Source organism: Mastomys coucha, unplaced genomic scaffold (genome assembly GCF_008632895.1).
Source record: "Mastomys coucha isolate ucsf_1 unplaced genomic scaffold, UCSF_Mcou_1 pScaffold6, whole genome shotgun sequence".
In the NCBI taxonomy this organism is placed as follows: domain Eukaryota; kingdom Metazoa; phylum Chordata; class Mammalia; order Rodentia; family Muridae; genus Mastomys; species Mastomys coucha.
The window spans coordinates 117443479-117454731 of record NW_022196912.1 but is presented as its reverse complement, the minus strand read 5'-3'; the positions used below and the strand labels follow the sequence as shown (position 1 = coordinate 117454731).

General features: G+C 39.2%; 1 protein-coding gene across 5 annotated transcripts in view; it reads right to left on the bottom strand.

Moving 5' to 3' along the window:
• Ppp4r4 (protein phosphatase 4 regulatory subunit 4) overlaps positions 1-11253 on the bottom strand; it is a 94169-nt gene that overhangs the window by 38603 nt on the left and 44313 nt on the right. For all 5 annotated transcript variants that reach the window (XR_004114207.1, XR_004114206.1, XM_031356074.1 and 2 more), the window contains exons 4-7: positions 6625-6772; positions 6145-6218; positions 4716-4822; positions 1771-1878 (exon numbers count right to left, since the gene is read on the bottom strand). Coding sequence is in view for 3 of the 5 variants with exons in the window: in XM_031356074.1 (XP_031211934.1) it covers positions 1771-1878; positions 4716-4822; positions 6145-6218; positions 6625-6772 (437 nt within the window). In the remaining 2 variants the exon portion in view is untranslated. The remainder of the gene's footprint in view (positions 1-1770; positions 1879-4715; positions 4823-6144; positions 6219-6624; positions 6773-11253) is intronic.

The following is an 11253-nucleotide window of genomic DNA, read 5'->3' as shown; positions in this document are numbered from 1 at the left end:
ATATGTTTGGAGTTATTTAAAATTTATATTGAGAAAAATATATTTTCACTATTGCTGTAGATGAGCATGTACATAAGACTGTTGAATTGATTGTTGTTTTATATCAAACAACTTTGATAATACTTATTTTTATTGTGACAATATTTTATAAATTTTAAGGAATATGACAAAAAAGATATTGTAGGTATTGAAGGGGGGGTCTATGAGAGGAGTGGTGGTACAAAAGGGGAACAAGAATGTGATTCAATTCTATTTAATTAAAATATGTTTTTAAATGTTAAAAAAAAAAGAAAGAAAAGAAATAATCCTGAATTGATTAGGGAAGACTAATTTGAACATGCTTGGTGTGGTGGCTTAAATATATTTGAAGGCTTGGTTCCCAGTTGGAAGTGCTTGGAAAGGATTAGAAGGTAGGCCTTGTTGGAATAGGTGTGGCCTTGTTTGAGAGGGAATGTCACTAGGGGTAGACTTAGAAGTTTAAAAGGACTATACAGGCCTCTCTGTCTCTTTGTGTCGCTGTCTCTGTCTCTCTCTGTGTCTCTCTCTGTCTCTGTCTCTCTCTCTCTGTCTCTCTCTCCCTGTGTGTCTGGGTGAGTGTGTGTCTACTCCCCCGTTTCTTTGTTCTGTTCGTGATATAAAGCTCTCATCTTTTGCTCCAGAGCCATGCTTGTCTGCTTCCCACCATAATGACTGTGAACTAACCCTCTATCACTGTAAACAAAGCTTCCAATCAAATGTCTCCTTTCATAAGTTCCTTTGCTCACATTGTCACTTCACAGCAACAGGACAGGAACTAAAACACTTGACCTTCCGATTTTTTTTGAACAGTAAAAGAAATGTCAGTTGGTAAAAAATAAACAAAAGTAAATGAATAGGTATCCCACATCTTTATGAAGTGAGTAAGTAGTACATTGTCCAATCCAATTCAGACTCTGACTCATATGCATGGTCTAGATGAGACTGAGGTAATTACAGTCCACAGTGATCCAACAAGAGTCATGAAGCTTCAGAAGGCCTACCAGGAAAAGAGTTCTGAGTTCACAGACATAGCACTCGGTACATGACTAAGCCCTGAGTCTGTTAGCAACATCCTAAAGCTTTCCGTCGTCATCACTATCATAAGTTCACTGTCCTTATCTGTGAAAAACAGTAACAGATTAACAGTAACAGAGACACCAATATCTCTCCACCTACTTTAGAATCCTTAAAACAAAAATCACTTCCCAACATGATTTTTAGAGATTTCGTTTAAAACTTGTCCCCTGACCTTGGATCTGTTTTTAGGCAGAGTGTAGGTTGTCCTCTGCTTCTGCTTCCTGAACAGTATGTCCCAAGTGGGCAAGAAGAGCCACAAATCCAGGAGCACACAGAGCCTGGAATTGCATAGGGATACAACAAGGCTTCAATAACAGCAAATCTACCTAAAACACCTAAAAATATAGCCAGAATATGGCCAAACAAAAACCTGCTCAGCTATATTCCAGGTATGGTTTCTCCTGGGACACGGACCCTTCCCGGATCTGGATGCTCAGAACTATAACTGAGTAACCAGGATGAGAAAGAAAGAAACTGGCATTAATTGAATATCTATGCCATGCTTGATATGTCCCCTTTTCTCTCTTACCGTAGACACATCAGGAGAGGCCAGCTGTGATCACTTGAGGACAGAACATAAAGATCAGCAGACTTTCATGAACTACAAGAGCAGGCTGTGCGTGTCTCACTCTGGCAATGCGACTGTGCAGCATAAGGACCTGGACGCACACTTACCCAATGCCCTGAGCTATGTTTTCTAACTGACGACACATACAAGATCGAACTTCATATTCCACATCTTGACAGAGAGATTTTACCAGGGGAAGTATTTCTCTTTTAATGCTGAGGAAGACAGGTTTAAAAAAAAAAGAAACATGTAAATGGATAGACATTTTAGACTAATATTTTCAAAAATCCCCAAATCTCAAATTATTACATATATGAGAGAACATCTTTGAATTTTTAAATTTTTATATTTAATGTGCAGTGTCTATAGAAATCAGGAAGCTAGAAAGTAGGGACTGAGGCAGGGAATGGAAGGAGAGATGAGATGGAAGGTGGATGTAATGGTCTGAATAAGAATGACCCCCATAGGCACATATATACATATACAAGACAGGGTTTCTCTGTGTAGCCCTGGCTGTCCTAGAACTCTGTAGACCAGGCTGGCCTTGAACTCAGAAATCTGCCTGCCTCTGTCTCCCAAGTGCTGGAATTAAAGGTGTGCGCCACCACTGCCCAGCTAAGGCTCATGTATTTGAACACTTATTGTCATCAGGGAGTGGCACTGCTTGAGAAAGATTAGGAGGTGTGGCCTTGCTGAAGGAAGTATGCCACTGTGAGTATGCTTTGTGGTTTCAAAATCACAAGCTAAGCCCAGTTTCTCTCTTTCTCTATTTCTCTCCCTGTCCCTGTCCCTGTCTCTGTCCCTGTCTCTGTCTCTCTGTCTCTCTGTCTCTCGCTGTCTCTGTCTCTGTCTCTCTGTCTCTGTCTCTGTCTCTCTCTCTCTCTCTCTTTCTCTCTCTCTCCCCCTTCTCTCTTTCTCCTTTTTCTCTCTCTTTCTCTTTCTTTCTGCTAGACCCAGATGTACAACTCTCAGCTATTTCTCCAGCACCATGTCTGCCTACATTCTGCCATGTTTTCCACTATTATGATAATGGACTAAACTTCTGCAGCTGTAAACCGGCCCCAATTAAATGCTGTCTTCTATAAGAGTTGTGTAGATGTCACTGCATCTCTTCACAGAAATAGAAAACTTACTAAGTAGAATAACCAAAACTAAGGGTATGTGAGAAAGCTTTAGGGAAACTAAACAGGTGCTTAAGATACATGTTTTTATAAAAGAGTTTGAATGGCAGTACCCTCCAAGAGTACACAACACTGTTTTCCTAGAAGATATGGGTTATCAAATAAAAACCTTATCTCTCTATTACCGACATTGTTCTTGGCTGCCCATATATAGTAAGACTCTATTAGTTAAGACACAACATACTTTGGTTGTTCTATAGGTTATAGAGAAATCAAGCCAGAACTGACATGAAAACTTCTACCCTGCTGGCTTGTTTTCATGGTGCCAGAAGATGCAATGTGGATGACTAGTGAAGAAAAGTTATCAGTACAATTGTTGATCTTGCAAGCTACAATAAAGACCTGTGAGGCAACATGTGACTACTGTGCAATAGTGGCATGACTGTTCTGGGGACAATGAACGGCTTTCTGATTGGGTTTTAGTGCTATTCTATAGGAAGGAATCCCTGCCTCTTACTGTAAATCTTGTCAGAGGCTACAAGCCTTTGGTAGAAACTTACGACAGTTACCCTGCTAAATCACAGCTGTCAAACTGCCTTCTAAGTATTTGTGTTTACACCTGTACATTAGTGCTGCTCTCAACTGAGAAAGATGCTTCTTTTGGCAGTGGGAGAAGTCAGTGCAAGAGATTTCACATCTCGTTAAAGTGCTAAGAGTTCAACCATGAATTAGACAGTGCGTACAAGGGTCAGGAAACACTGTGAAAAAGAGGGCAGAAAGAATGGAACAAACAGAATAAGGAGAGACATGCTGTAAAATTCTGTCTTCGGAGCTGATATGGCTGTTGTCCTCATGAATTTACAGCAGCTTTGGTTACTGGCATAAGAACAAGCCAGGAAACATTCTAGCAATGGCAGGAGGGACACATGAGGTTCCACCCCTAGCTGAGAGGTCACTGGCAATGGCTGTGGGGTCATTTTCTTCAAGGTGGGTGGATAAGTTGCCCACATCCATGTGCATGCAGACAGCACTAATTACAGATGGTATATTCTTTTTTTAAAAGAAGAAAAAGAAAAATGAAAAGTGATAAAGGGAAGGATCTGGAAAGGATTGGTAAAGGGGCATTCAGGTTAGCTATATCAAGATGCATTATACATATGTGTGTGTATATATATGTGTGTGTATGTGTTGTATAGATATATATATATATATGTGTACACAGATGTACACACACATACATATATGTATATAAAATTGTTAAAGAAATAGTTCTTTAAAACCATGAGTTACTTTATTAACCTAATGTACTTTAACATAAGAACTCACAGTTTATATTGCATTTTTACCTAATTTTACTAATGGATGTTACAATTAGTTACAGACAGTATTTGTTAAAGATAATGGTTAACTTTGTACCAGCAGTTAACTGTTCCTAGCTAATTCAGAAAGCTATAGCAATGCAATGTCTGACTCTGGCATCTGGCAGGCAATGTACTTCTGCTTTGACAGTTACTCTCATGTTATAGTTGCAGCGCATCTACTGTGAGCAGCATGTACAATGCAGGTATGCTGCTGTGAGAGTAAGGAATTCATGACAGTGATGTAAGAAAGCAGAACTCCTATCTTTATGTCATGTTTATCAATTATAGAAGTGCCAAGATAAATCCTATTTTAGCCTCACAAGAAACCATAGTATTGGATTGGGAAGACTAAGACAGGAGCTAGAGAATAATTGAACTCGACCGAGAAATCCCATGAAACTAAGAAAAAATGCTGCCAGTAAGTAAACTACTGTCTGAGAAGTCTGTATAGCTACAATAGTTAAGCTTGTGAGGATGTGGAATAATATAAACATAACCATTGCTAATATAGCATTATATATTCTTTAATCAATTTAATTTAATAAAACAAAATTACACACAAATACTCACCTATGGGCATCAAATTTGTTGGTTAATTTTCCTAAAATTTTACAGCTAACTAAACGCGACTGGACAGTTTGGGAAAGCTGTGCCTTGGAAACAAGTGGATTCAGAATCTAAGAGGAAACGATTTAGAGAATAAGTGGACAGAGAATTATGCACTCTGTTGCTAACACCAAAGAACATTCTCATTTTTAAACATTGCTAAAGAACATGAATTACAGCTGAGGGACATGGCCACTCTTAGATCACTTTCTTTGTCTCCTTGCCAAGTGACAAATGAACTGAAACCAACCAGACACAACACACTGAGGCATGTTTGCAAAGAGATACATACAAGGAGAATGTTCAAAGAATGCAAAATTATTTCATTAGAGAGGAGACAGATTTGCTGTTTTTTCTAGTCTGTCACCTTAATTTATAATAAAAATATTCAAGAAAAACAAAATGAACCATATTGAAAAATAAAAGGCAAATATCAACTGGGACTAACTTTTATACAAATATATACAAATGTAAGAAAGGATGGCAGAGATGATATATGTAAATGGTGCTTAAAGGGTAGGATCAGATAATTCCTATACAATAAATACAATCAATTAGATAGAATATATGAAAAATACTCAAGAGTATAATTTGAAATTTCCAGTTAAAATGCACTCATGCCTTTAGCCTACCAAATTAAATGGGAACATCATTTTAATTGTTGGTTTTCAGGCAGTCTCACATGACCCAGGATAAACTGGAATTCACAATGTAGCCAAGAAGGAACTTGAATTCCCCTTTCTACCTTTGCCTTCTGAGTGCCAGGGTTACAGCCATATGACCCCATTCATGTCTGACTAATGACATCTTGTGATCAAAGCCAGGCTTTAATGCATGCTAGCCAAGGCCTCTACCACCTGAGACACATCCCTGTGGAACACTATTTTTAATAAAAACTCAGGGTAACTGTATTTCACATATTTAGTGAAGAGCTTAAGAATATTAACATCCTCTTGCCAAGTGATACCACTTTTATAAATGCTACAATTAAAGAACTCCCTGAAAAGCCCTACAGAGACACCATATTTTGATAGTAAAACAGAAGGCTAAGTATAGCTTCCAGCATTTAATAAGTAAAATAATTTGCAACTACACACAGGAAAATGATGCTAAATGAAACGTGCCCATGTTCAGATTCAGTATAATCACTGGTGTGACAAGCAGCAACCACACAGAGGGGAAAGCTGGCGATAGAGCTCAGAAACTTCAAACTAGCCAACTGCACAAGTATAAATTCTTTTTCTTCCTTACATTTTCTAAATTATTTAAGTTTTCTGCAATAAGTATGTGTTGCTTTCACAATGGTAAACAATCTTATTTCTTAAAAACAAAACAAAAAAATCCTGTAACTCGACTTACTATTTACAAAAAGAAAAACCCACCACAGTATTACCTCATGCCTCAGGGTTTCCTTTGGCAATAATTCTACTGCAGAGAGAAGTGTTTCCAGCCATGCATTGCTGACACCTAATGGGCATAGATGTAACACACTAGGTTAAACATCACAGGAGCAGACGCACTTTCAGCTCAGCCATCAACAGCCGCAATCCCATTTTATTAAAAAATACAAATTATTATTACCATTCTAAGTCATTTTCTACAGTTTTTGTCTTGAATAACTTTAGAGAATTTTAAATGCTAAAAAATAACAAGGGAGATATATGCTATTCTTCCAGTATGATAATCCCATGAACATAAACGTAAAGGGAAACATCTAAGGAAGAAAAGCCTGGAGGAAGCACTACTGTGTTCTCTCCCAGGGATCTTTCTTGGAGGATCTCCGCTCTTTTCATCGGGCCCACAGAGGGCAAATGAAACACAACTACTTGCCAGATAACATAAGAAGACTGTACGAAGCATGCCGGGCCCTGACCTGTATCTCTGTGCTCCAGGTGCAGGAGAATGACTTGTAGGAAGGAGTGTGCAAAGGTGTGGACTGACATTGATTCTTCCTGAAGAATGGCCAGAAAGGACACGGCAGCTGTTAGCTGCATTTCCACGCTCGCAACATGCAGGACTTCCTGTGTGAGCAGAAAGAATTTGCTATTTACAGAGATGAGAGGTCAGAAGAGCAATGTTATAACAACCAAGGTTACAGAAACCAAACAGCAGACTCGCTAAATACAACCTCCAAAGATATGTACTTCTTAAGAGAACCAGAGTAATCTGTTCCTAATATTTAACTCATTAGATGATAAATTTCTTAGGAAATTTTAAATGTTTTAAGAATTTATACAATAGGTAACATTCTCTTGCTTTACTGGATGAAAATGATAAGCCATGTGTAGACCTTTAAAGAACAGTGTTGCAGCATTTTCTCTGTCCAATCACATTAGGGCAGTGACAGGTCTATGACTGGACAGGAATAGGGAGGCAGAGCTAGAAGTTTAAGAGTGAGAGCTCAGAGGTCAGGGAAGGGGAGAAATCAACAGGAAGCAAACGAACAGGGGACGATCCAGACCCCACATGGTTTTAAACAACCACAAGTAGTTAAGGTTTTCACAAGGTTAGAATTGGGTTAATACATTGTCTTTATCATTTGGCTCTGAAATTATTGTACTAGCATCTTGTAAATTGTGATCTTATTGATACATAAACCTGATTGGATAATTAAGCCGTAAGAGCCATGTCTCTACCAGGTAACTAGGAGCTAGATGACCTATTGTTGGGTGTGTAGGACATTACATGTAAGCGATATGATCTTGCTAGCTGGGAGAAAAGAGCAGGAGCCCACTGGGACATAGTGATGTGGCCAGCCAGTACCAGTGGCACTGGAAAAGAACGTGGACCAGCGAGCCAGGAGAGATTTCGGGTGATCTCTTTTTTAGTATTTCCCGAAACAGCAGAGTAGGTGGTTTTGAAGGATTTGATCTTTTACATTGCTAATGGCAATATGCAGATATCATCCTGCTGAACATAACACTGTCAAATCTCAATCGCATGTATTTTCATTTCTTATATTTCTGTTTCAAGAATAAACACATACGAGCTGGTGAGATGACGGGGTGCTTAAGAGCTTGCACTGCTTTGCCAGAAGACCTAAGTCTGAGTCCCAGAACCCAGCCAGTCAGCTCTCACCCACCTGGGACTCCAGCTCCAAGGATCCAAGGATCCAATGCAGATACAATCTGCAGGTAACCTTACTCATATGTACACACCCCTACACAGATACTCACAGGTACACATAATTAAAAATAAAAAAATTAAAATAAATAAATAAGCATTATTATTCTAATATAAAAAGGAAAATACTCAAGATTGTGCAAATGGTCAGGTGTGATGCAGACCTTTATTTCCAGCAATGGGGAGGCAGAGGCAGGTGGATCTCAGTGAGTTCCAGGTCCGCCTGGTCTACATAGAAAGAAAGCTCAGGCCAGCCATAGCTACACAATGATACCCTCTCTCAAAAAAAAAAAAGTGTAAATGTAGTTTCTTTCTCCCTTTTCTCCCTGATATAAGTGAATAGAGAATAAATTACCATGAAAAAAAATTTAAAAGATTTTCTTAAACATAAGAATGTTTTTAAATGCCGGGCAGTGGTAGCACACACCTTTAATCCTGGTACTTGGGAGGCAGAGGCAGGCGGATTTCTGAGTTTGAGGCCAGCCTGGTCTACAGAGTGAGTTCCAGGACAGCCAGGGCTACACAGAGAAACCCTGTCTTAGAAAAAAAAAGTTTCATTTTTGTAATATTGCTGGCATTATTTTGTTATATAATAAAAGTCAACTACAACATGATCATCATATACATTTATATCATTTAAACAGCTTTTATTTGCACAATTTACCAACTTACTATGTAAATGACCATATAATACTGACCACTGTACGTCCAGTATCTTTCTCTCAATTACCCTTGAGTCTGTAGAAAGAACAGCACCTTGCCCATATCTTCACAGGTCTCTTCCTAACACTGCAGTGGAGAACCCCCTCTGGAGGGTGAACAACCCTTTCACAGGGGTCACAACATAAGGACATCAGAAATATCAGATATTTACATTCCGATACATAGCAGCAGCAAAATCACAGTTATGAAGTAGCTATGAAAATAATTTTATGACTAGGTCACCACAACATGAGGGACTGTTTTAAAAAGTCACAGCATTAGCGAGGTCGAGAACCACTGTCCTAAAAACCTATGGTTCCTGTTAGCTTCCTCATCTCGATCAGCATGACAACTCTTAGTTTTCACAGCATGTTAGTTTGCAAACTTCAGGGTCATCCTTCACTTCTCTTATTCCCTCACCCAACACATCTAAAGGACCTACCTTCAAAACAGATCTGTAACCTGACCACTTCTTACCCCTCCCACTATGGCCCTAGTCCAACCATCTTTAATTATTCAAATAGCCTTTATCCAGTCTGATCTATCATTGTCCCTCCTATCCTCTACTAGGTAGCCAGAGAGATTCTCAGATCCCCTTATGGCTTTCCCTCTCACTGGAAGTCCATGTCGTTTTGATGACATAAAAGATCTGCTCACAAATCCTCCTTTGCACAGATTTCCACATGGTGGCTCCCTGAGCTCTCTTAAGCCTGAACTCTGATACCATTTTTTAAAACAAGTTTTTCCTGACAGTCCTACTTTAAACCACATTGAAAGTAAAAGTTATACATTCTACTCTTTAAAAGAACACACCTATGAATATGTGAATGTCATGTTCCCTAACACACACACACACACACACACACACACACACACCATAATCCCCCAGCCCCTGGACAGGGTTTAGTCATCACACAACACGCAGTGCAGCCCTTTGGTTATGGTCTATCTCCCCCACATAGAGGATGCTTTTTATGAGAACTTGTCCATTAGGCCGCTGTAACTCTGACTACCCAGCGTGCATTCAGGATGGAACTTTCTGCTCCTGGTGTTCTCTTATTATGTACTTTCAACAGCTCCTAAAAGGTGGGGTCAGGAAATTTTGAGGGAGTTCCTAAATGTCAGGGATTGGCAGAATCAGGAAACAGGCAAGGCCAAGCACAAGATAGGTATACATCCTCAATCTTCCTTCAGTTGGGTCCTTCAGGACTGCACCTGCGGTGCTCGACCCCAACACCTGTCACGACAATTGATATATACTGTACCTGTACCATATTTCTGCTTCATTTGGTACAGTGAAACAGTTGATGGTAACACTCCTAATACTCTAGCAGAAGGAACACCAGAGCAGTGAAGCATTTTGTTGCTGGCCACTGAGCTGAGCTAATGCCCTACTACCCATTACCTGCTGTGAACCAAAGCATTCCTGTACACTGATGTCTTCACCACAGACCCTGAATGCCCATTCACCATTAAGACATGGCTCACAACAACTCTGAACCTCATGGGGCAACTCTAAATCTTTGGCACAACTTACTTGTGTGGCTGTTTTGTTTTGTTAAAAGATTTTACAACACACACACACATACAATACATACACACACACACACTCACACACAAATGTGATTATGTGTGTTTATTTCTCAACTAACCATCAGTTATGTAGTTTAAAAGTCTTTGGCTGAGAGAAAAAAGGCACATTAATCAGAGATTGTAATTAGTTATAACCAACCTTCCTATCACCTTTGTTTGCTATTTCAAGAATAAACATCATCCCATACTCACAATTTTGGATCTAGAGAACATATTTTTTAAAAAACTGATGTGGCCAATATACAGGCTCATAGGTTCAAAAGCATAGCATTTATTTAGAAATAGAAAAGACTTTATCAATTGTGAGAGTCACAGTGTACATTCCAGTTCACACGGTCTGCCTTTGAGTTCCAAGAGCGAGAGAGAGAGAGAGAGAGAGAGAGAGAGAGAGAGAGAGAGAGAGAGAGAGAGAGAGAGAGAGAGAATGAGAGAGAGAGACAATGAGAGAGAGAGAGAGAGAGAGAGAGAGAGAGAGAGAGAGACTGAAACTTTAGTTATCTGTTTGCCTTCCCCCTTTGAGGCAGTTTCATGCACCGCCTTGCCCTAGTGCTAGCTTTTTGTTTATTGATGATTTTCAGCATGCTTGTTAGGGACCTGCTGGGCTTCATGTCTCTCAGTGGCAGATTGATAATAAAATTATTCATAGAAACTAAAAAAAAAAAAAATGATTCTTAGACAACTCTAGAGATTTAGGTTAGAACCCTGACTGTTCAGGACAGGCTGCTTCCATTCGCCTATGGAAATCGCTAGGCTTTCCTTTACCACTATTTGCTACAGAGAATAGTTTATTGTCTTTCCCCCACAAAATATTTAACTAATTAAATACTTTATGGATCATTTAAGATGGTTATTATAGCTACCATATCTATTAAGTAGGTCATTTCTTTCATAAATAGATTCTTTGCAAAGTGTTAAATTGTTACTTTATGTTTTAAATTGAAACTATAAAATCTATGGTTCCATCTCCTCCTCTTCTTCCTCCTTTTTCTTCTTCCTCCTTTTTCTCTTCCTCTTCTTCTTCCTCTTCCTCCTCCTCCTCCTCCTCCTCTTCTTCTTCTTCTTCTTCTTCTTCTTCTTCTTCTTC